At 29.9% G+C, this 27,596-nt stretch overlaps 2 protein-coding genes and 2 pseudogenes across 3 annotated transcripts; 2 read left to right on the top strand and 2 right to left on the bottom strand.

The window, feature by feature from the left end:
• Positions 1-3,652: 3,652 nt before the first annotated feature.
• Positions 3,653-7,969, bottom strand: LOC107167561 (tubulin alpha-1 chain-like). 2 transcript variants are annotated; one of them, XM_089215110.1, is made up of 4 exons: positions 7,843-7,969; positions 5,643-5,865; positions 4,821-5,122; positions 3,653-4,559 (listed from the first exon to the last, which is right to left on the bottom strand). In XM_089215110.1, exons 1-4 carry the CDS (start codon positions 7,843-7,845, stop codon positions 3,735-3,737), a joined length of 1,353 nt encoding a protein of 450 aa, XP_089071236.1. In that variant the 5' UTR covers positions 7,846-7,969; the 3' UTR covers positions 3,653-3,734. The 2 variants fall into 2 exon arrangements, with proteins under 2 accessions (XP_089071236.1, XP_015372163.2); XM_015516677.2 differs by lacking the exon at positions 7,843-7,969 and having other exon boundaries at positions 5,643-5,953.
• Positions 7,970-11,407: 3,438 nt separating this feature from the next.
• On the top strand, positions 11,408-15,840 carry LOC149061923 (uncharacterized). Its single transcript, XM_089215140.1, has 3 exons — positions 11,408-11,725; positions 14,954-15,107; positions 15,657-15,840. The coding sequence occupies exons 1-3, from the start codon at positions 11,551-11,553 to the stop codon at positions 15,838-15,840; spliced, it is 513 nt and encodes a 170-aa protein (XP_089071266.1). The 5' UTR covers positions 11,408-11,550.
• Position 15,841: 1 nt separating this feature from the next.
• The window catches only part of LOC149061920 (zinc finger MYM-type protein 1-like), a 33,435-nt pseudogene continuing 21,680 nt past the window's right edge, over positions 15,842-27,596 (top strand).
• Positions 22,679-23,721, bottom strand: LOC149061922 (uncharacterized; annotated as a pseudogene).

The following is a 27,596-nucleotide window of genomic DNA, read 5'->3' as shown; positions in this document are numbered from 1 at the left end:
AATAGACAAGTATCATCTGCGTAGGTTACTATTTTGCCATCAATGTTTAAATCACAAACTGAATTTTTGTATAATATGAACAAGATGGGACCCAAAACACTACCCTGTGGGACACCATATTCTATATAACCTGAGTTGCTTATTACATCATTTAATTTCACAATTTGCTGTCTATTAGAGAGGTAGCTCTTAAACCAGAGGAGACTTTTATTATTTATTCCAAAATTTGGTAGAATTTTTAATAGAATATCATGTTGGATAGTATCGAAGGCTTTTGCTAAGTCAATGGAAACAGCAATTGTTTTTAAACCTTTATCCAGAGAGTCATATAAAAATTGAGTGGCATTATATAAGGCATTTTCAGTGCTTAGGCCTGGTCGAAATCCGTATTGGTTTTTAGATAATAAGTTATTTTTCTCAAGGTAAGAGATCAGCCTTGCTTTAATTATTTTCTCAAATATTTTGGAGAAGTTGGTCAACATTGATATAGGTCTATAATTACCTATGGTTTTACGATCGCCACCCTTGAATAGAGGCTTAATAACTGCAATTTTAAACATATCCGGGAAACTACTATTTTCTATACTCAAATTAAAAATATAGACTAGTGGAGTAATAATTAATTCAGAAATACTTTTAAGAATTTTAACTGTTACCTTATCATAACCAGTAGCAGTGTCATCTTTAAAATTTTGAATAATTATTCTTAATTCTGATACATCAATTTTTTCTAGAAAAATCTTTTCAAAAGAACATAGTATATTATCATTGGATTTATTTAAAACCAGATTTTGAGTTTTTTTGAATTTTTTCGCCAGATTTTTTCCAACGTTTGAAAAATAATTACTAAACATATTAGACACTTCTTTAGGATTATAATCTATATTAAATATTATGTCGTTCGATTGCTACCCGTAATCTCATTGATCAGTTTCCATGTTAATTTCGGATTATACGACACTTTTCTAAATTTTTCTTCATAAAATTTAATTTTGGCAAGCCTCAACAGTTTTGTAAATGTATTTTTATATTTTTTATAGTATGACGCAAGATTGACATTGTTTGGGTTTTTTTTGCACTTCATTGAGATGTATTGTTTGTGACGTACTGAGCATAATAGACCTTTGGACATCCATTCCTTCAATCTTTTATTTTTAGAGTTTATATTCTTAGTTGTTAAGGATTCTTTTATGGCATTCGTAATTATATTTTGAAAATCTGTAGTACATAAATCAACCGAGTTAGATTCGTATATCTTAGTCCATTTTTCATTATACAAAATTTTTTTAAGTTTATCATAGTTTATAACATCGATAGTATTAATAATATTTTTATTTTTCACAGGTATAGGAATTGTAACTACAATTAAACAATGGTCAGTTATATCAGTTAGTAGAACACCCGCATTAATATTACCGTGTGAAATATTATTGTCTTTAATGACACAAAATGAATTTAATATAAATAGCTAAAAAAACACAAAAATTAAATTGTTTTTTAGATTTTGAGCGGAACGATAAATGTATTCATTTGATAATGACGTGTTTTTTATTTAGTATTTTTTTTTCTTAGCTTTTTCGGTCACAAAGTGAATCTATTTAGTGCATTGGGGTGATCAAATTTTGAAATTCTTAGTACTTTTCAAAAGCACCTTTAAAAATAAAAAAATAAAACATGAAAGAAAAACGGGAATTTTTGCGCAAAATTTTCGAGGATATTGATTTTAGATATTAGTATAAATCTAAAACAAATTACCGTAGATACTTGAAATTTTCACTGAATGTTAAACGGCATTGCATATACTTGATATAATTTACGAAATATTTCAAATATTTTTAAGTTAATTATAAACATCTGAAATGTCCAATCTTTTTAGTATTTAAAAAAAAAAATGATAATACATTTTATTTATAAGGTAAAAAAACTTCAACATTTAATCCAAGTCTTCTAATATATTGTCACAATGGTAATTAAATAATATTAAAAATACATTGTCATCATTTTTTCAATAAGTATAGAAAGTTCAAATTTTGACAAATTACGTAAAAATCACGAAAATTTGCAATTTTTTTAAGTTAAAAATTCATAAAAATATTTTTTTTTAAATCTAAGATTTGAAAATTCAATACAAGATTCTTTATGAGTTTCTCTAATTTTATCAAAAAAAAAATTTCTACCGGAAAGTCAAATTAAATTTTCATGAGCATTTGAATATTCACTCAATTTCTCTTGTACCGAAATTCTTATTTTATTGTTATTCAAATACAAATAACTGTAGAAACTTGAAATTTACACAATATTTTTATTTATTTATTTTCAAAATATTTCATCAATTTTAAGTTATTTATAGTCATTTGAAATTTTCCGTTTTATTTAGTTTTTGGTTCTATAAATGTCAATAAAATTTTATTCATTTCGTCAAAAAACTTGAAAATTTAATACAAGTTTCCCCTAAGTTGATATGATAGCATTTGGAAAATATTTAAAATTCATATTTATTTTTTTATAACTGTTCAAAGATAAAATTTTAACCAAATGTATTTAATTGAAAATTTACAAATTATTTAACTGTTAAAAATATATAACGCGTTTAATATTTATAGCTTAAGATTGAAAATTTAAAATAAGGTTCCACGTAAGTAGTTAATTCTGTAACAAAAAAATCTAAAAATATACACAAAGTTTTTTTATAGTTATTTTAACTTTTAAGTTCCAATTTGGATGAAATTACATATTAAATAACCAAGAAGAATAACAATTTTCGCTATATCGTTGTAATTTAAAAATATTATTCGTTGGTACTTGAAATTTCTAGAGTAAACTTTATATTCTAATTTTAATAATTAATGTCATTAATGACTTATATTAATACTTTATAATAAATTGTATATACCTTCTATGAACGACTGAGTGAGTTGTGTACATTATAATGAATCAGAGATTTGATTAACTTGGAATTTATTTTACAGTTATCAACATTTTTTTTTTTTTAATAATAACAATATTATTACTAATATAGTACAACATATTCTAGACTGACAAACCGTTTCCTCTCAGAATCGTTTTTCGTATACAACGATAATATATCATTGAATTCAAATTAATACCATCCATTATAGTAGCCCACTTGTAACCTACTGTACAGCAGTGCGACATCCACTTACCCGCTTTTTTATTCTTCAGCTTACTTCAATTTTCCTCAGCCACATCTTTACCATTAAATTTAACACATCAATTTGGGGGCCGATGTGCAAGCACATCTTACACACCAGGTCGTTATAGCACTGAATTAGTCTCTCTATTTAAATGTTTAAATAGTTATAAAAAATAATTAATAGGTACTATTGTGATATTTAAATATTATGTTACCTATGAAGTTGATATTATTATTTAATTTATATATATATATTTATTTATTTATGCTGGAGTACAACTAATTATTAACTATTATTTTATTTATTCTTATGTAATTTTATATTGTTTGCAAGATTTGTTATAAAATGTTTATACAAAACCATGTTTGATTAATTTAGATGTTTTAAACACTTGCTTAAAACAAAATTATTAAAATATCTCAACTCTGAAAATAACATCTATTAACAAAAATAATGTACACGGGCGATTAGTTTTTGATGTCTACGACAACGCATATGAACATATATTTATATCATTACAACAACAACGACGACAGTAGTTCGGGTTGCGGAATGGTGTCGATGACCGGGAATGGTAATTCATATCTCTTCGCCGGCCTCGCCGTCGCCCTCGGTGGAGTCCATGCCCACCTCCTCGTAATCCTTCTCAAGCGCCGCCAGGTCCTCCCTGGCCTCGGAAAACTCTCCCTCCTCCATGCCCTCGCCAACGTACCAGTGGACGAACGCCCGTTTCGCGTACATGAGATCGAACTTATGGTCGAGCCGGGCCCATGCCTCGGCGATTGCTGTGGTGTTGGATAACATGCAAACGGCCCGCTGGACCTTGGCCAGGTCACCGCCCGGCACCACGGTAGGCGGCTGGTAGTTGATACCCACTTTGAACCCAGTTGGGCACCAGTCGACGAACACGATGGTCCGCTTGGTCTTGATGGTGGCGATCGCGGCATTCACGTCCTTGGGCACCACGTCGCCGCGGTACAGCATGCAACACGCCATGTACTTGCCGTGCCGGGGGTCGCACTTGACCATCTGGTTTGCCGGTTCGAAGCACGCGTTGGTTATCTCGGCCACGGACAGCTGTTCGTGGTATGCCTTCTCGGCCGATATGACCGGCGCGTATGTGGCCAGAGGGAAGTGTATGCGCGGGTACGGTACCAAGTTTGTCTGGAACTCGGTCAGGTCGACGTTCAGCGCGCCGTCGAATCTCAGCGACGCCGTGATAGACGACACGATTTGCCCGATCAGCCGGTTGAGATTCGTGTACGTGGGCCTCTCGATGTCCAAGTTCCGCCGGCATATGTCGTAGATTGCCTCATTGTCCACCATAAACGCACAGTCAGAATGTTCTAGCGTAGTGTGCGTGGTCAGTACCGAGTTGTACGGTTCCACAACGGCCGTCGATACCTATAATATAATATTGTGATATAAAAAAAATATAATATGTGGTCGATATTCGATTCATAAATACAAATTATTCGTCTCTAATAATACTATATTTATACTCGTTGATTTATTGTTGTATCATCGGAGAAAAAATATATAATTATATTTGTTTAAAAACGGCGAGAAAAAAATAATAATACATTTTTTTTTAACCAAAACTTACTTGTGCTACCTATAATAATACGATATTATCGAGGTCTATATTAGTTTGTTAGTGCTCACTTGGGGTGCGGGGTAAATGGCAAATTCCAATTTGCTCTTCTTTCCGTAATCGGTGCTGAGCCGTTCCATGAGCAATGACGCGAAGCCGGAACCGGTGCCGCCGCCGAACGAGTGGAATATCAAAAACCCTTGAAGCCCGGTACACTGATCGGCCAACTTCCTGATCCGGTCCAGCACTAGGTCGACGATCTCTTTGCCGATTGTATAATGGCCGCGGGCATAGTTGTTGGCCGCGTCTTCCTTACCGGTGATCAGTTGCTCCGGGTGGAATAGCTGCCTGTACGTTCCGGTTCTCACTTCGTCTGTGTAAACGTATAATAATATCATACACCACTCGAAAAATCGAAATAACAACTCTAAATAAATTGTTTTTGACACATTGCATTTATTGAATTTATGTTAGTTACCTAGTTAACTAATATTAACTTATCGTTAATTAAATTTGTCGTGATTAATTTTATTGTTGTAAATATTTATTATCAAATTTCGGTTTCCGACTAATATTAATTATTTTAATGCTAACAGTTAAAAAATAATACGAAAAAAACACAACACAATATAATATATAATAATAATGATAATTATAATTATATAATATATTATTTTATAATCTAGTTGTTATAGTAAGAATATTATAATTCCTATCTATTCGTACTATACCTAACGACGAGCTATAAACTATCAAACGTTAACTTGCTTAGAATAGTTAAAAGGTGAAAAAAAAAAAAATAAAAACCAGTCACTAATGCGAAAGTATCCCCCTCCTCTTTTTAAATAAAAATCGTAAACGGAAATAATTTTAGCGAAAAAATATGCACTTACCAACGACGGTCGGTTCGAGATCAATGAACACGGCCCGGGGTACGTGTTTTCCCGCGCCGGTTTCGCTGAAAAAGGTATTAAAGCTATCGTCTCCGCTGCCCACAGACTTGTCGGACGGCATCTGTCCGTCCGGTTGGATACCATGTTCCAGACAGTACAATTCCCAGCACGCGTTGCCGATTTGAACTCCAGCTTGTCCTACGTGTACGGATATACATTCACGCTGAAAAAAAAAATATGAAATTACATTTTTCATGAGCACCTATCATTCATGATACCACGCGATTTGTTTCGTTTTCAATAGTACTCGGGTAAAGTATTAGTGTCGCGAAAACAAAACGAATTTTACGTTGATTATTATTAGTAAGCGATGTAATTATTGTAATAAATAATAATAATATTTTAGCTGATTCCGTAAACCCAGGCAGCCGACAGCTTTGCGTTACAGTCGTCGCGCCGCCGTCTACCTATTACATTTAATAAATGGTACATCTACCAGTTAATACCGATATAAATATATAATATATTACACCTAACTGTTTTACCATTTTACGATGTTATGTACATATTAATTGATTAAATTAAGATGATATTGTGTTGTACTTACCATTATTGAAATAAACTTTATAATAAATTCAATTTAACAACGAAACGACTAAATGAATAATACAGAAACGTTCGCGAGATTAATTAAAACACTTAATACGAAACAAATACGGTTGTCAAGGAAATATACAACGGTTTTTAAAAGCATACTATAGACTGATTATTAACAGCCAATAGCGTTATACGGAGTTAATTTATATTTTTAATAATTTAAAACACATGCCGTTGTATCGAGAGAATATGACATTTTAAATACCTACGACTTGAATGTAAAATTGTTGAATCCTAATGATATAAACATAAATTTAACATACATTTTGACAAATATTGAAGTGTTGAGAAATACTAATAATTAATTTGATTGAAATAAAATACAACAACGTTAATTAATCTTGAAAATATCTTATGACCTTTTAAGATATTTTCAATACAAATTGTTTTTCCGTGAAGCGTAAAAAATAATACACTAAATAATATTTATTATTTAAAATCTTAAGTAAAATAATTAATCGTGATATTTAAAAATAATCTAATTGAAGATTTACTTGATCGATTTATTTAATTTAAATAAAGCACGGAATTTTCTTTAGTATAAACTATTTATAAATGTATCTTAATGATAAAATTGTTTAATGCTTAAACAATGACATTAATTAATGACCTGGTTATAACTTAAATTGAATATTGTGAGAAACTTTATAATTTTAAACACGAGCATTATTTATTATTGCGAAACAAATATTAACTGATATAAATTCAGATTTTGAGTGAAACTATTGATTTATATTTTTATTCTACTTTATAGTAAAATAATTTAAATTATAAGGAGAAAAAAAAATATTTGATATGTTTGAATAATTATTTGTATTAGTTGACCATGCTCATAAAATAAATTTAAGAGAAAATTAAAATTATTTAAACTGATTGTACAATATGTAACAGTGTAAAACCAACTATATTTAAAAAATAAATTTCCAAATTCGATCATACCTTAATTTGTTTCAGATGGAAAACTATTAATTATTGTGATTAACATATTATCGAGAAAAAAAAAATAAAATTGAATGAATTAAAATACATGCTATCTAACAATAAAAATAAAAATTATATAATTGTCTTTTACAAAAATGTATATTAATAAATAGATAATTAAAAACATAGTTATTAAGCTTTTTATTTATTTATTCAATCGGTAAAAATATTAATAGTAGTAGTATAAAAGGGGCTGTATTAGTTAAATATATAAAATTATAAACATAAAATGAAGTCAAGCAGATTTTGTTTCTCCAGAAATGTAAATAATTAATTAATAAATATTATGAGTGAAAGCATTTTTTATTGTACTTAATATTAAACGTGTTATATTCAATTTATTGTGTTATTTGTTATAATGAGTACATTTATTTATTTAATACATTATGAATGTTATATTTAAATTAGTAATTAGATGAAATGAATAGAAGTGTAATTATAAAAACAAATTCACAACTAGGAAACAAAAATTCATAAAAATAATTAGTGACAGTTATAATAACAATTATAATATGGTTTGAATAAAAACGTATTATTATGGTAGAATGAAAAAATTACTCACCATTTTGTTTGATTTTGTAATAAAATAGATACGAAAAGAAAATGTATAATGGAAATCAAAACGTAACAATTAGTACGAAAAAAAATATATAACGAAATTATTAATGTTTAGAATGCGTGTGTTGACGTTACAACGGTCGTAAAAATAATGAATTTAGATCCCAACCATCGGCGGTCGCTAGGTGCCCGTTGTTGCGAGAAAATTCTTTTGTGTTCTATAGCGACACGTCACACTCATCGATGGATACGACAGATTTTAGTATTGCAATATTTTCAAGGAATATATATATTGACTACGTTTGCTCATTGCATTAATATTTAATTCGAACGACCAATAGTTGGTGTTTTCAATTTCCCTGACTGGGCGCGCGTGTTTACGGATGTTACTAGCGTCTGACATAGTTTTGCGTTGGGGGGGGGGGGCTAATAGTTTGCTATATATAGGAGAAACTTAACTAAAATCTCTATCATAACTTAAGTTAAGTACTTATCTATGTATGACGATGTGGTATAAACATTTATTATTTAATTTTTAATTTTTTTTTATAAAACATTTTGGACTTTTGTGCAAATTTCTAACCTAATTGCCTCTACTATTTAGTATATCTACCTATTATCGCCGTCCCAAAACAAATGTCAGTTATAAAAATTATAATCACTTCAATCACACTGTTAAAATTGTTTTTATTTATTTCTATTGAAAAAAGTGCAGTATACTATTTACAGTAATGTAAGAACTATACAATACTGAAATAATTCATTTTGTTAATAAAATACTAACAGTCCGATACTTTTTTGCAATTGTATTCTTTTATTAGTTATTACTTATTGTTATTACCTATAATTTACAAAAATAGTTTATTAAATCACTATCATCTTGTCCTAAGATTGATTATTTCAGTACCTAGCTATATAATATTTATTATTATTACGACGATATTTTTGATGAGTTATTAATTATTAGTTAATACCTGTTAAATATTATTTTGTCATAACTATCAACTTACTATCATTGTTCTACCTATATCATAAATTTAAACTTTGCCTTATTTTAAATAGAAAATGTTTCATAACAAGACTGAAGGTTTTCATTTATACTATACTGTTCAGAGTGATGAATATGTATTTTAATTTTAAATTTATTATACCTATGTCATCTGTACATTTGCTTTAAAAAATTTGGGTAGGTACCTAATATAAAAAATGTTTCAGTCTTGAACATTTAATGCAATTTTATGTAGAGAATCGAATTTAGTTGGTACTATTGAGAGTTAAAATTTTACTAAAAGCAAAAAGCTGTGAAATTAAATACAAGATCCCACGTAAGTTATTTTTTCAAAAATTTTAAAGTGTCTAAAATACCTGCATAAATACACACTATTAACTATATTATAATAATTTAAACTGTCGAATACGTTGTCTGTAACTGTACATTTTAATGGGTTTTTTATCCATTATTATTTTATCTAACACTCCTTTATTACCATCTAAATCACAAAATTTCACGAATATTATTTTGTAATTTATATCTTTATTATATTTTTTAGATAATTTTTGAGCTATCATAGTTACTCTTGAAGCTAATAACAAAAAGAAAGAAAAAAGTACCCAATATTTTTATGGCTATTTCTTGTTCAAATTTTTATGAAATTGAATATTTTGGCACAGTCTTTATACTAAATATGTTATGTCGATACAATTTATATTTTCATTAAAACATTTTCCGAACAGATTAGTATAATACGATCGCGGATCGAGTAAAACAACCCGAGTAGGTAGGTACAGTCAATTCCGATTATTTTACATTACATATTATACGAAGTGTAGATAGGTACCTGCCTATATTATAATCTGAAACTACGATCTTATTTAAATATCATTTAGTACACTGCACGACAATATCACTTTTTTTATACTAATACATTTGTACAATTGTACATATTTAAATCAGTGACCTACCTGGACAATGTATATTCAATACGAGGTGATTATATAATTATGTACTTAGCTATGATAATTTATATATCCGTCATATTATAAATATTGTGTAAATAAGTGTGATACAGCAAAATACGGGTTTTGAATAATGTGAAAAATGTCGCTATTATCGAAATGACAGTTTATAAGTGGACTGTCGCGGTCTCTCTGTTGCAAAATAATGTATATCGATTCAAAATAAAAATTAACATATAATAATCTATTTATAGAAAGATTGAAGAGCAAGTTGAATAAATCAATTATTATGCGGGTAAACGGTAAACAGCTGAACATGGCAAGAGTTAGGCCGGGGCTATATAAACGTATACCGTAATGGCCGTGGCTATTCCGCCGCGTTTCGAACGCGGCGTATTCCGCGGCGTTTTCCGTCGAATTCAAAATGCATTGGTTTATATCGGAGTAGCTATACACGACGGATGTAATACGCCGCGTTTTCATCCGCGGCGGAAAACGCCGGTCGGCTTGCGTTTTGGCGGACGAACGCCGAAGTAATAAAAACGCAAACTCCTAATTTTACATTGTTTTATATTAGGATGGGCTATACTGGTGACGGAAAACGCTGCGTTTACACCATAATTTTATGAATACAATAATTTGACGAGGATATTCAATATTTTATCTATTTAATTTAACTACCTACTCATATATAATAAATAGATTGTATATTTTATATATAGGTAGGTATTATATTATATTAATTTTAATATATGTAAAGAAAAATGTTAAATTATTTCATATTTGATATGTAGTATCAAAATATCTAAGTAAATATTTTAATTAGTTTAATTAGTAATTGATGTTTATAATTTGTGTTGGTTACCTAATTTTAATTTATGGAAGTATTAAGAACAGTTTTGTAAAGAACAATCGTAGAAAAGTTCAATAGGTGGTGTTGTAATTAAAGAAATTATAGAAATAATTATTGGTAGAAATTATTGGTATATCAAAGTGCATTGAAGCTTCCTCCTATTTCCCCCCTGACAATAACTTGAAAATTGAGTGATGCTAGTTGCGAGGACACTAGGAAGAGCATTTGTAACTTAAAACAACTTTGTGTATAAAATGGCCTATGTTAAAAACAAAAAAATACTAATTTACCTATGTAAACCCCAATGAAAGTATGGGACAGTACAATATTGTCCATCATATAAATTATAAGTTATAGGTACTCAAATATAAGCCATAAACATGAAACCAGCTAATAATAAGACAAAATTAAATAATTTCTGTTTTATTTTTAAACTAATATTATATTATATAATATGATGGGATATTAAAACTATTTATATAAATTATTTTAATATATTGTGCATTATTTTTCATACCACCGTGCTGGTTAGCTGTGTGACTCGAGCCGTACTTTCGAGCTGTAGGTAGTCTTGTTTTGAAAATGTATAATAAAATTAAAAGCTACCAAAGTATTTAAATAGAATTATTATTTTAAAATAACTATTGGAAAAATATAAACGTGTGATCATATTATTTTCTTTATTTGAGTGTTCGACACTGTGACGTTGACATCTACGGACTCGTGGTCAACTAATCATTTATTATAATTAATAAGTAGGTATATCACATTTTGTGCACCAGTATTATACCTTTACTAAGGTAAGTAAAATTATTAATTTTTTAATTGTGTTTAAAATAATAAAATGTATTATAAATTATTTGTATACATTATTTAACTTAATTTTCTACATTACAGAAAAATATGTCATTTGATACTGATTTTTTCATTATATCTATTGAACAAAAAATAAGTATTTGGAACACATCATGTATGGAGTACAGAAACCGTGATTTAAAGTTAAAAGATTGGGAAGATATTGGAAAAACTATGAATCTTAATTTTAATGATTTCACTGCGAAACAAAAGGATGACTACAGTGAGTATCTACATTATAATAATAACAATAGTATTTATAACCAAAATTTATTTAATAATACGCATTTGTGTGATCATAATATAACATAATAGAAAAAAATTATTATTATAATGTTCCACCTTAATTTAATCACGTAATGCTACTTATTGTAACATGATAATAGTATTATTATTAAATATTAATGTACCTAATACATAAAAATATATTTATTATTTAGTAAGAAATTATTAAATTTTAAAATACTGCCACTCCAACAAGCCTTCTGGGCTATTAAAATATTTAGCATAATATTCTCTGACGTCTTTAGCGTTTGTACCTGATGATCCTCGAAATACAGTGTCTATTGAATCCAATTCACAACAAAGTGTTTCTTCATAATTAATACCATCACGTCTTCTCACAAAATTATGCAAAACACAAGCACCTTTAACTATTATTTCTGCAAAATCAGGTTCAACTAGTAAAGGGGTATGAAACACCCTCCATTTATTGGATAGTATCCCAAATGCGCATTCCACAAAACGCCTAGCTCTTGACAGTCGCAAATTAAAAACTTTTTTCTGGACATCCAAGTTTTTTTTAGGATACGGCCTCAATAGATTTTGGTGTAGACCAAACGCTTCATCACCAACAATTACGAAGGGTTGTTCTTGACCGTGGTCGTCGTTTGGTAGCTTCTTAACTCCGGGTACATTTAATTTATTGTCGTATAATTGTTGTCCTAGGGGAGATCTTTTAAATATATTACTATCTCCTTCTCGACCATATGCACCTACATCCACTGTCAGAAAACAATAATTAGAATCAACCAACGCCATAAGTACGATAGAAAAGAACTTTTTATAGTTAAAAAAGTCTGTTCCACTATGTTGTGGACTTATTATACGAATATGCTTTCCGTCCACTGCTCCTAAGCAGTTTGGAAAGTTCGCATTCTTATAAAAACCTTCCGCAGTATTCAACCATATTTCATTTGTTGGTACAGGCATCTCTAAGGGTTGTAACTTTGTCCACAGTACCAATAAAGTTTCCTTTATTATCACACGAATAGTGCTTTTTCCAACAAAGAAATCCAAATGTAATTGATTGAAAGTAGCTCCAGTTGATAAGTACCTGGTAAAAATAATAAGATTTACTTAACTTAAAATTTAAAAAAAAAAAGGTGGGCAAGTGGATGTCGCTCTGCTGTACAGTAGGTTACAAGTGGGTCACTGTATAATGGATGGTATTAAATTTGAATTCAATGATATAATATCATTGTATAAGAAAAACGATTCTGAGCGGAGACGGTATGTCAGTCTAGGTTTAAGACATATTATATACTTATCTATGGTATTAAAAAAATAATTCACCTATAATAAATTCCAAATACATCAACAACAAACCGTGACACTATCACAGATATATAATAGTTTACTTTAGAAGTTTCAAGTACCCAAAAATAATATTGTACAATCACAACAAAATAACTAAAAAGAATATTCTAGGTTTTTTAATTTGTAATTCGTCCAAATTTGAACTTAAAATGACTATAAAAATAAACTGTGTTTATGTATTTTTTAGATTTTTTCTTAACATAATTATCTACTTACGTGGAACCTTGTTTTAAATTTTCAATCCTAAGCTATAAAAGTTGAACATTTTATAAATGATTAACTACAAAATAATTATTAAATTTTAAATTTGATAAATGTTGTCCAAATTTGAACTTTAAATGCTTATAAAAAAAAAATTGTGCCTATGTATTTTTAATATTTTTCAACTGCTATTGTAACAATATGTATAGCAGGAGCCTTGCATTAATTTTTCACGCTTTTTTAACCAACAAATAAAATTTTATTGATATTTATAGAAAAAAAAACTAAAAAAATTGAAAACTGACAATGTCCGTAAACAGTTCAAAAAGGGTCGAATTATTTTCAAAATTGTATCGTGTATAGAAACTGCAAATATAAACAACCAGTTAAAATTTCATGCATCTACGATCATTTGTTTCAGAGTTACACCAAAAACCAAAATCGATTTTGATAAAAATCAATTTTGCGTAAAAATTCCCGTTTTTCCTTAATTTTTCTTTTGTTTTTCACGTCGCTTTTGAAAACTACTGAGAAATTTTTACTTTTGACCCCCCAAAGTACCAACTAGATTCACTTTCCTATCAGAAAAGTTACTGTTGAAGAAAATCGAAGCATTTTTACTGTCCTAAAAGGTGATGACAGACACAAAAAAAAATAAAAAAAAACACACATCATTGTAAAATCAATACATTCATCGCTTCGCTCAGAATCTAAAACTCATAAATGCCTAGCCTCGAGTATTAATTTATTAACAAATTTAGGATTCTGAGTGGAGCGATGAATGTATTGATATTACAATAATGTGTTTTTTTATTTTTTTTGTGCCTGTCATTACATTTTAGGACAGTAAAAATGCTTAGATTTTTTTCACCAGTATCTTTTCTGATAGGAAAGTGAATCTAATTGGTACTTAGGGAGGTCAAATATTTCTCATTAGTTTTCAAAAGCGACCGGAAAAACAAAAGAAAAATTAAGGAAAAACGGGAATTTTGACGCAAAATCTGTTTTCGAGAAAATCGATTTTGGTTTTTGGTGCAACTCTTAAACAAATAATCGTAGATGCATGAAATTTTAACTGGTTGTTTATATTTTCAGTTTATATACACGATACAATTTTGAAAATAATTCGACCCTTTTTGAACTGTTTACGGACATTGTCAGTTTTCGATTTTTTTAGTTTTTTTTTCTATAAATATCAATAAAATTTTATTTGTTGGTTAAAAAAGCTTGAAAATTTGATAGAAGGCTCCTAGTATATTGTTTCAAAGGCATATGAAAAAAATTAAAAATCGTTAGTCACAGTTTTTATTTATAAGCATTTAAAGTTCAAATATTGACAAAATACGGAAAAATCACGAAAATTAGCAAATTATTTTGTGTTGAAAATTCGTAAAAATTTTTCTTTTAAAATCTAAGATTTTAAAATGTAATACAAGATTCCTTATAAGATAACTACCTTTATCAAAAAAAAAATGTCCATAAGAAAGTCAAATTAAGTTTTTTTTTATAAGCATTTAAAGTTAAAATATTGACAAATTACGTAAAAATGTCGAATATTTTCAAATTATTTTGAGTAAGAAATGTATAAAAACTTTTATTTTCAAATCTAAGAATATGCTTGCAATTTTAATTGAAATTCATATTTTTTTAGTTAAAGAACTTCAGAAGAAATGGAAGAGTTTACGCGATGCTTTCAGAAAAGAACACACCAAGTATGATAGATCTGGTTCTCAAGCATCAAAAAAACCGAAATATTGTTATTACGATGCTTTGTCATTTTTAACACCGACATTTACAGTTCGACAGTAAGTTTAGCCTACTTTGGTTACAAAATAACAATATATACCTACATTAGCTACTTTTTATATAGAATTAATTTTTAGGCTATATACTATACATACATGATAAAATGTTCTAAATGCTTTGACTTAATTTGAACTTTCTATAGACATGAGAATTTTTCGGAATTTTTTTTAAGTGGTTGAAGTCACAATTTTTACAATTTTCGTCAAAATTCCTAAAATTTGCAAATTATATTTTTTAGTAACAAATTTTTTTTTTTTTTATATATCTAGGAGCTGAAAATTTAATAGTAGAATCTTCATATGACATGCTAAAAACTAAAAATCAAAAAAAAAAAAATGTTTTTTTACAACTTTTTTTATACACATTTGAACTTTAAATTTTTGTAAAAATTAAATATATTATAATATATTTTACCTATAGGTATTTTATAATACACAATGACATTTTCAAAATGTTTAGATTAATTTTAACTTTTAAACTAATGCCCAAATACTATCGATACCACCCAACCTAACCCACTTCCTCAGTCCTCACTTTTTTTATTTCAGAACATCAGGTAATATTTCACTATTTTCACTCGAAAATACTATGAATATGGAAGATGAAAATCCAACAGAAGATTCACCAGACATTGACGCTGATCCTTCTTGTGATTTAACTGCACAAATCGATACACCCACCATGAACACGCCTTTGCCAACATCCATCTACGTTGTATTATTATTTTATTAAAATGTCAAAGCGTAGTGCCGATTTTATGCAACATTTTCTTTAAAAAAAAAAATGTGTCATTGAAGACGACCCAGAATGAAATGGTAGACGACCCAGCTCCCATTTCGTCAAATCAACCAATGAAACATTTAGACATTGATCCAACATTCCAACATCAAATAAAACAAAGGTACTGTAGAAAATATAATTATAGATATTGGGATTGTATTAAGTTCAAAATCAACAATTGATGATTTTACTAAAAGACAGTTACTTGAAAATCATTGGAAACCACCAATATTTTACAATTTTCCTTATTCAAGTCACACAAAAAATGGAATTCTTCGTAAACGATTTTTGAAACAAGAACATGTAAATAAATATTTCTGGCTAGTTTTTTCGCCTTCAGAAGTGGATTATTTTGTATTTATTGTTCTATTTTTCATAATAAAACTGGTCATGGATTTAATAACCTTACTCCATTAGTCATTAATAGTTGAGCCTTTAAAGAAATTCGCTAAGTTATTAGGAAAGGATGGTTACCTCGAAACGCATGATAATAATTTGTACCATAACAGTTGTGCACTGAAAGGAAAACAATTTTTAAAATCGTATAATAAGCCAGAGCTAGAAGTAGTAAACCAAATAAATTCAGAGCGCCTAAAACAAGTTAAAGAAAATAGATCTAGACTAAAACCTATAATTGAAAGTTTGATTTTTCTCGGGCGGCAAAATATTGTTTTACGTAGTCATCACGATGATGGAAGCGTTAAATTGATCTATCTGATAACCCATTAGAGAACGAAGGAAATTTTAGAGAGCTTCTAAAGTTTAATTTATTATCTGGAGATATCGCATTAGAAAACCATTTAAAAAATGCTGAAGCAACAGCTACTTATATAAGTAAAACGACTCAAAATACTCTTATTTCGATAATTGGAAATATAGTTTAAATAAATATATTAAACAAAGTAAATAAACAAAATATTTTAGCATAATTTTCGATAAAACAACTGATATATCTAAAACTTTACAACTGTTTATAGTTTTACGATACGTGTACGACAAAACTATAAATGAAGACTTTATTAGATTTATAGACTGTCATAAAATAACTACGATCAATCTAGTATCAATACTGAAACAAAAATGACCGGAGAAATAATAAGAAAAACTGTAATACATATTCTAGAAAATTTAGCTTTACCTATGAATAATTATGTAGAAATAACTATAGATGGGTGTTCTGTGATGCAATCTAAAAAATGCGGTGCAATTAAATTATTACAATCTCAAATGAAATTTGCTATAAAATGTTCATGTTATAGTCATGCTCTAAATGTATCAATAATGAAAGGTTGTAAACAAACATTTGTTAGAAATGCATTTGGAATTATTAAAGAAGTAGTAAGTTTTTTCAATACTTCAGCAAAAAAAAAATGTTGTTTTAAAAAATATTTTAAATAGTTCATTAAAATCTTTATGTGAAACTAGTTGGCTTGAAAAACATGATTCCATTATGCAGTTTTCTTCGAATTTGGTTTTAATTAATGAAGCATTAGATAAAATATCTGAATGGAACAATCTTGAAACGTCCTCAAAAGTGTCTATTCTAATAAAATCATTGTAAAGTGTGGAATTTATTTTAACATTAAAAGACGCTCTCAATAAGCGATAAACCACTATGCCATAACGAAAATCTAAAACCGTCGTATCTCTCTCTCGTGACGACCGTTGACCATGAATCATTGTTCGCCACTATATTGTTCCGTAATTTCTAATTTACTCAAACAATTCTACTCCGATTTTTATCATTCAAAAATATGTTTCTCGTTAAAAGTGATCTACAACCAAATCAAGCGTAACGTCATCCAACCGAAGCAGTTCCGGCTACTAGCTCTGGTAACTTTAACAAAATTAATTAGGTACCTCTATTTAATTGTAATCGTTATCTACGGCGGACGCACTCGGTCCCGTTAATCGACGTTCGATTGTGCAACGCTCTCAATAAGCGATAAGCCACCATGCCATCACAAAAATCTAAAACCGTCGTCTCACCATTTATACACTAAAGCACCTATACAGAGCTTGCCAAATAGATCGCCTAATCAATCTTCAAATTCTGATCCCAACGATGGCTGGATCACCTCCACTTCAGAAAAACGCACAATTACTTCTCCATCTACCCCAACCTCAAGACCGCAAGCAACAAAAAAAGTATTTGTTACTCAAAATCGATTTTCCTTATTTTCGCATACGATCGACGCATCCGAAAATAATCCAGAACCCAAAAAAATGTAGCAAGAACCTGAGCACTTAGAAAACTATTCCGCACCTTCCAAACCCCCACCACCACCTATTTTTATTCGCGTGGTTACTGATTACAAGGCTGCTGTGACAACATTAAGCAACTTATGAATGGTGAACCTTTCGTATGTAAAAGTTCTATAAATGGCATAAAACTCTCTACAAGCTCACCAGATTCGTATCGTTCTGTCATTCAATTTCTACAATCTAATAAAGCTGCTTTTCACACTTATCAGCTAAAACAAGACAGAGCCTTCAGAATAGTTATTAGAAATCTTCACCACTCTACACCAATTAATGAAATAGAGAAAGAACTCTCAGCTCTCGGACATATGCCTCGTAACGTCACAAATGTTTTACATAGAATCACGAAAAAACCTCTCCTGCTCTTTTTCGTTGATTTGGAGCCTGATATCTGAGAAAGATGTCTTTAAAATTGACCACCTTTACTACACTAAAATAAAAATTGAAGAGCCCTGACCAAACAACCAACCAATCCAATGCCTCCGTTGCCAAGGCTTCGGCCATACAAAATCATACTGCAACCACCCGCCTAATTGTGTATCCTGTGGAGACTCTCACGCGTCAGAAAGCATACACGAACATAGGCGAAGAAAGACTATCTGCGTTAGCAATTATGAATATGGAATCTGATATCACTACATCAATAAACTACGATGATATTATTCAAGAATTTGCACGAGACCGTGCACGACGAAAATGTTAAGTACTTTTTTTTAAATATCGTTTGTTGTAGTATATTATTAATTATTTTAAATATATTTATATTTATTATCTTCAAAATATATTAAATGTATATTTCTTGTGGAGGGGGGCGCTTGTAAAATGTTGCCATGGGCGCTTAACGTCTAAATGCGCCACTGCACTCGATGCTTCTAAAAACAACTCCTCCACCACTCACACAACCAATGTTTTACCATCACACATAACACAACTCATTACAGAAAAGCGTCGAGCCCGCCGTATATGGCAAATAACACACTTGCCGAATGATAAAAGGCATTTCAACACTCTCAATAACTCCTCAAAATATATTCTTCGAAAATACAATTCTGACAAATTTCACAACTACTTGGAATCTATCTATAATACAGACAACTCTCTTTGGAAAGCCACTAAAAATATCCTAAAGGAAAAAAGTAAAATACCTCCCCTACTGTACCCCGACAACTCCCTAGCTTCGTCAAATCTCGACAAAGCAAACTTATTCGCTTCAGATCTTGAAAATAGATTCTCACCACATCCAGACTTACTCACTAGAAGCCACTACTCTAATATTGAAGTCTCACTTCTAAACACTCTTCCAATGTGTCTCCCTACAAAACATACCTCCCTTTCTGAAGTCCTAAATATCATTAAAAACTTAAAAAATAATAAATCCCCAGGCCACGACCTGATAACCAATACTATTGCTAAATACCTGCCTAAGAGAAGCAATCTTACTTCTCACTTATATTTACAATACCATTCTTCGTCTATCCTATATCCCACCCCCCTAAAAACACTCAGTTATCATCCTAATCTACAAGCCATCAATTATTTTTGTCAACATGATTATAATATTTTTGACTTAATATATAAATCTATATTTAAAAATATAGAAATTGTAATAATTTAATATTGTTGGCTTGATAAATATGTAATACGCTTGAAAATGTATGAAAAATAATTAAGTTATTTTAATAAAATGGATCATGGGTTTCCTCCGTTTTAACGATGGCATCGTTAAATTAAGGGGATTGGAAGCGGTGATTTTCTGTCTTTGTCTAACACACGTGGGACATACAATACGCCTGACAAAAATTAAGGTACTGCTAGTTGTTCGATTTAAAATATGTAAAGATGTGTTAATTGATATACAAGTTTACTTTGCATCGGGTCGAAGCACTTTTTCAATTGTAGCAATATTTTGATAAGAATAAATATTTTAAATTTTATAAATTTGTCAATTTTTTTTATTAAATATATCAAAAATATTAAAAATATGCTTCGACCAATGCAAAGTAAACTTGTATACCAATTCAAAAATCTTTACATATTTTAAATGGTTCCATGTCATAATATCTTTGAAATAATATCTTCAGTCAAAATATCTCTGTCAAAATATCTTTTGTAAAAATATCTTATGACAAAAATGTCTTTGATTAAAATATATTTTAACTGATTTTTTTAAAATAAGATAAGATAATATTTATTGGCTAAAAAAACAAAATAGTTAAAATAAATACAAGAATAATTATTAATTACATCACGTCATATTGTATAATATAAATAAATGAATACAAAAAAATACAAATTCACTACTGAGGAGTTTAAATCATTAGGTACATAGGTAATAAATATAATTAAAAGTTAGTTTCTAGATTTATATGTTGGTTATTTGATAAATTTAACTAGAATATAATTTAATAACATTCACAATTTTTTTAAGTTAAAAATGTATGTAGTTATAAAAATCACAAGTAATAATCTACCCATCGTTTGATGTATCATTTAATACGATAATAATATATAATACATTATGTAGAGAGAAAATATAAGTAAATAAAATTTAAACAAAATAAAACATTTTATAAGAATCATGTATCGTAGAAATGTTTATTATTTTGTTAGATTAATGTCTAATATTGAAGATAACGTAATAAGATAAGCCTCTTAAATATTGAATTGTTGGCATTTCAGAGCAATTTCCCACGATTGTTTTTATTTTGAATGTGAATGGCAAGATTCCTTTAGTATTGTGCCTATAAATAATAATATATCATTTATATAAATTAACATACTTCGTAAATTATAGTATTTATATAATACAATAATATTATTTACCTCTTTCATCTTTGGTACTTGTAAAACACGAACTGCATTTATATTTATTATATTCAGTACAGCGTCAAATATATTTGTTTTTACCATTACTGTTCGATATTTAAAGTGGACTGTATACTTTTATTTTAAGTTGGTTAGTGTTTTATTATATTATACACAATAATGATCTTCGGTAGACGGTAGTACAACGTTCGAGAGACTACGAATGACAATTGACAACTGATCGGAAAAAACATTATTGTCGTTACGATCGACAGGCGAATAAATGTTATCGCGGGTCGCGAAAGTCGAGATAGTACAATTTATTACAGTGATATTATAAGTACCTACCTAACAATTACTATAAAAAATATGGAGATATCCATTTTGTAATAATAAGTTATTACCTTTTTGACTTTTAATAAAATAAGATTCATATTGAAGAAAAAAAATCAAAAGCCAAGTACATCAATTGACGAGTAAAACTCTTATGATAAATTTCCAGCTAGTTAAATTATAGGTATCTAATAAACCGATAAGGCCTTTACCATTTTTATCTTAATGGCAATATGGCATAATATGTATACGTATTAAATACCTATATAGTCTATAGTGATGGGGATCACCAGCCAGTTTTTGTGTTATATTATATTATATTATATTGTCATATTATATTTATACAATAAAATATAAAATTTAAACCGGAGATACAATGATATGTAATAAGCTAATAAAAATAAAATAAAAAGATATTTTGTTTGAAAACATTTTTGTTTAAAGATATTTTGACTAAGATATTTTGACCAAAGATATTATTTCGAAGATATTTTGACCGGTCACCTTTTAAATCGAGCAATTAGAAGTACTTTAATTTTTATCAGGCGTATTGTATGTTTCACGTGTGTTAGACAAAGACAGAAATTCATCGCTTCTAATCCCCTTAACAACAATTATTATCAGTGTTATCATGTCTTATAGTAGCAAAAACTGCGATTTTTGATTTAAAAATTAAAATAATTGTTTAGCTGCCCGCTGTATTGAATATCCATACTGTTTTAAGTGCTGTGTTTTATAAGTCGCCTTATAGAGATTTAGTAAATACTTCCATCTTTTGAGGTAAGTGATTAAACATGATTTATTATATTTTTAAGTTGTCGTGAAGGATTATCAATCGTTGGTATTTCATTTTAAAATTATTCACATGCTAAAATTCAATTATGAATGTTGTAAATACTTGTGTTTTCAGTCTTTCCAATCGTTAGCCTCTTTTCAAAGACACGTAGAATGAAAACATACAATATATAACACTCATGTTTATGCCCAACCTTCAGAAATACTAAAATATATAAACATGGTAGCACAATGTACTTAAAATTCTATTGCTAGTGTTAGTTTGATTGAAATTATGAATGACAAGAACTAGGCACAAAATTACAATCTGCAGACACTCCTTTAATTTTAATGATGTAATAAACAATTTTCACAAGTTAACTGCAACATATATTTTAAATTTTTAAAGCAATAATAATTTTAACAAATCTGACATAACAATCATTCAATCGTGAGTAAAAAATAATATCTTGAATCCCATTATATCCATATTTGAACAATGAGTCGAAAAAAATTGTATAAAAACCCATTATATTTTGTATTACGAGTACGCCGTATCATATAAATATTCGTCAAATATAAAAAAAAATAAAATTAGCTAAATATAATAAGAATTTCAATTACAGTAAACGTTTTTAATATCATTTAAAAATTTAAAAAATGTATTTTCAGGATTAACTGATCTCCACCATGCTTCAATCAGATGACGAGCTAAAAGTTCCGATGTAGTGCCATGCATTTTTCGAAGTATTTTCATTTTCAGGTGTGACCAAACGCATTCTATTGTCTGGGTGTTGGCTGCTGTTAGCGGGTCGACAAAGTTTTTAGAACGGTTTACAGTCAAGTGATTATAACCTGTGTTTTGTAAAATTTTATATGGTTTCCATTCATCTGACATTATTGTTGTTCCTGGAAGTATTTCTTTTTCAATAATTGGAACAAGTGTAGCTCTATCTCGACGTTCAACAACAAAAAAACGTTTTTCAAGAAAACCATCATGCCTCCAACACATTCCAAACACCAAGGTCCTTCTACTCGTTTGCCATAATTTCTATCCCTGTTATTAGGAGGAATATTTTCCGAATCAGAATCAGAACTATCGTCGTCCGTCAAATTTGCACCTCTATGATCACCCAGTAGAATTCTGCCTATATTATATTTCCTTTTCCCTCGTAGTAATGACTCGTCAATTTGAACACATTCATTAGGTCCACCCATAGGTTTCCGATTTTAATGAATAGTACAACATACGTCGCGGCATAAATTGTACCAGTCTACTACTGTTTTATTAGAACGTCCTGTAAGCCAACAAACGTTTACAATATTCATGTCTTCTGACCAGTAAAAAACTAACTCTAAAATTTGTCCCAGCGACAATTTAGAATTACATTTATTATTCAAATCCGTATAAGTAAAAAATTTACTGTCTTGACGCAGAGACTGGAATGTTTGGCATCCTTTTTTAACGCATCTTAAACTTTGGTACTCACGCTGTGCACCCGAAGCCAGTCGTTTTTTTCTGATCGCAATTTTTGTTTCAGAATCACATTTTTTATAATTTGGCGTTTCACTGTCATTGGGAAGTAAATTGTGAATTTGTAAAAAATTTACAGTTGATTTTTCATCAACAATTATTTTATAAAATTCATACGCACGCATTATAGACAAACTCCGACCAACGAACAATTTGAAACTAATCTATCCAGCAACATTGCTAATGACTCGTAGTCATATTGCAAATGTCATTAATCGTTATCGCAATACTGTCCCACTGCGGTTTGCAATAATGTGCGTATAATAATAATAGCATAATATAATATAATATAATATAATGATTGTAGATCACCATGTATAGTACGGTAGATCATCTGATACACCTAAAAAGAGGTAGTAGATCACCTGCTACACGAATGCCAAAATCTTATTTGTGTTCTCTTGTTAGTTTTTACGATATTTAAATTTTTAAGTGAATTATGAGCAATTTCAAATATTAATATTTTGCATACCTACTCAATAATCATTACTTATTCATCCAGCCTAGACGTACATCTTGGTATATTATGTATTAATAAGATGGAGACGTCACACGCGAGTATGACGTCATCCCTATGGTGCTAATTTCATCAAACATTAATCTATTATTCATATTTTTTGTCGTAACAAAGTAACATAAATAATAGAAAGTATCATTTTATTATACATTTAAAAATTTTCATTGCATACGTAGAAAAACTAAGCCTGGTATAATTGTTTTCATTTAAAAACTGTATGAAAATCTGCATAACATATCATTTAAGATGTTTCAGATTTCCTATACTAACGATGATCTACTGTTAAGTTTCATTTTCTAATTAGAGAAATGTAAAAGTTATAGGTATTTAAACTTATACTTCCCTTGTTCAGATCTCTGCAGTCTTAAGAAAAACAAAAATTGATAGGTTAAAAAGGTATTTCATACGTTCATACCCTATAAATGTGTGTATACACTCAAAAACGTGTGGTAATGGTCGTGACACCACGTAAAAGGTTAAAGAGAAGATAGGTACGTACGTGTAAACACTTAACACATAAACATAGCTGAGATGGGAAAGATGAAGTTGTGAGAGAGTGTAGAAGTAGATTGAGAGAAAATGAGATAAAGAGATAGTGTGTGCAGAGTGTAAGAGATAGATAGAGGGAAAGATAAGTATAGGAATAAACAGAGGCGGCACTCGTCGTGCAACGACGCATCACGCGATCGATACGAAGATAATTTGACACGAGAGGGTTTTCGGGCCACAAGGGCCACAACCGTTTGCGACGGAAGTTTATTCGTGACAGATTAACCTCGGATAATTGGCAATAAGTCAGCGGCACTTTATTTGTATTCAACGATGATCGTATACACATACATACACGCGCGCGCGTGCGCAGTTAAGGTTTTGTACGAAGGGAGGAAGCGCCCTTTTCGTGCCAGCGGTACTATACTCGTCCGTCGCCCACAAATTGCAGTTTTATATACGTTGTATATTGTGAGTGAGTGTGTGTGTGGACTAGGCAGTTGGTGGAAATACTCTGTGCGAATAGTGTGTATGTGTGTGTATTGTGTGCGCGTATTAGACTTCTCAAGGGAATTACTTGGCCTCCGGTCGGAAATCCCTTTCCACCGCGGCCGTAGCTAATTGAAGGGGCGTCGTCCGTCCGCTCACGCGCACAATTGCAAGGGATGTACTCCACCGCTTAAACGAATCGTCGACACTATTTATATATATATATATATATATATGACGACAACCACGTCACTTGCTCTACACCCTAACTTGCAGCCGACGATACACCAGGACTAGTGTATTGTTATTGATGTTATTATTGTTTACCCCTTATATACATACCCAAAAGTATAGTTAGTACGTGCAACATACGGCTTTCGATCGTTTAGTTATTTATACCATGGCTATGGTAAATAATATTAATTAAAATGTGTATCAAATAACGTATACGCCATAGTAATATATATATTAATATTGTCATAGTAATATTATATTAGTTATATATTATTATATTATATTGTAACAAATAGTTAGACTTAAATAATATTTACACCGGTTTTAAATGTATAATAAATTACCAATATATAAAAATATTAGATATATTATGTGCAACAAAAAGTCGATGGTAAGTACTCAATTACACATCAACTTGTAACTATAATATTTTTATCTGTTATCGTAGAAATTATTACATTCAGTTCAATTGCATGCAAGGTATTACTTTGACAATATCTATCAATTACATATCAATTTATCCAAATTAATCTTAACAGCTTAAAAGTATGCAACAACATAAAACATTATGCCTAGTGTAGTCAAAAATATTTGTGGACATTTAATTTTGACATACAAAAGTAAATGACGAAATAATAAAATTCGACACAAATATAAAAAAAAAAATAGTTAAAGATTTGATTTTTTTGTTCAAAAGTAAGCTGAGTAATGAATATTATTAATATAATTAACGATGCAATCGGCATAATACAACCACGCTCCTAGGTCAGTAGATTTTCCAATAACTAATTTGAGAATAGCTATTGGTACGGAAAAAAGTGTAACCACAGAAAAAAATTATATCCTGACTGCATATGGTTGTTATCATTACTGTACAATCGCATAATGATAAGTAGTGACCGCGTGCTCGTTGCAGTAATAAGCTTAACCAGCGGTGGGTGGCGGCCATTTCCACATAGGAATAATTAAACGTCGTAATCTAATCGGTCGCGTTTGAAAAGATTATTGTAATGTGTGACGAGATGACAATACATTAATTCGGGATGGATATATATTAATATAAAATAATATATTTGTGTAGTGTACGGACGACTGACGAATAAGTTAGCGAGTGGGTAACAGAAAAAAAAATTCCAACCCTCGACCGCAACGGCAACACGACACGAGACCTTCAAATACGCGTACGATATGATTTATGAAGAAAATCGCAGATAATCCGCCGAGGATCAAGAGCGCATCTGATATCGTTTATAAAAGTTTATAATATTCAAAATGATATAGGGTAGTATATATAATAATATCCACCAAGCGCTCGCCGTTTGTTTTGACACGTCCGAGGGGAAGAAACTCGTTGGTGGCGGTGGAGGGGGGTCGAAAACGAAACAAAAACCTAAATGTAAATAAATAAAATATAAATGCGTACACCACGGACCAAACATTCACCCCCGATCCCTTGACAGTAATCGGGGGCATCGTCGAAAACACCCTCGTCAGTGTTTTAATTTTTTTACTCATCTCAAGCGGTGTCTGTGTGATTCGGTGTGTATTTAATTTGTTCGTACAGTGTGCATGCGTTTGCAAATTATGATAATAATATTTTATGTACGCGGCGTGCGGTCCCATCATCGTCCCTGCCGTAGTTAACGGGTTACGCGCCACGGCTCTAGGTATGTGTAGGACGTAGGTTGATGCCGCTGTATAATAATTAATAACACAACAAATTTAATATTATGATAACGTGCCATATTATTGTAGTCTGCACTCTATACCGCGTTCTATTGTCATTGGTGCAATGTTATACGACTTTTAATATATAAACATTTATAATATGATAGACGCTTAATTCTTAAGTTATTGAATTAGTCAATTACTAAGAATAAATGAATACTTTAAAGTCATTTTTTGTTTTGCTTTAAATAGTCATAGGATGTTTTCCCGGTTAGGTTATGTTAACCAAGTAGAATTTTATTTTATGTTTTGTTTTTCCCGGCGCTCTTGAAAACTACTGGGAATTTTCAATTTTTATCTCTTAAATGCCGAAATGCATCAACATAATTCAATTTCTCATCAGAAACTAGAAAGGTTACTGAAGTTTAAAATTAAAGGATTATTTCGACGATTTATCGTGTACAGACAAAACAAAATTAGAAAAAAACACTCCTCGTTGTAAAATCAGTACATTCATTTATTCTAAACTATTACCTATACGTACATTATTACGATATTAATTGTGGTTAGATAAATCTAAAGGTAGAAAACATTTAAAAAAGC

This window comes from Diuraphis noxia, unplaced genomic scaffold (assembly GCF_037042655.1).
Source record: "Diuraphis noxia isolate RWA-SAM2 unplaced genomic scaffold, SU_Dnox_SAM2 contig0001, whole genome shotgun sequence".
Lineage (NCBI taxonomy): Eukaryota > Metazoa > Arthropoda > Insecta > Hemiptera > Aphididae > Diuraphis > Diuraphis noxia.
Note: the sequence above shows the minus strand (reverse complement) of the source record. Positions and strands in the feature narration are given on the sequence as shown.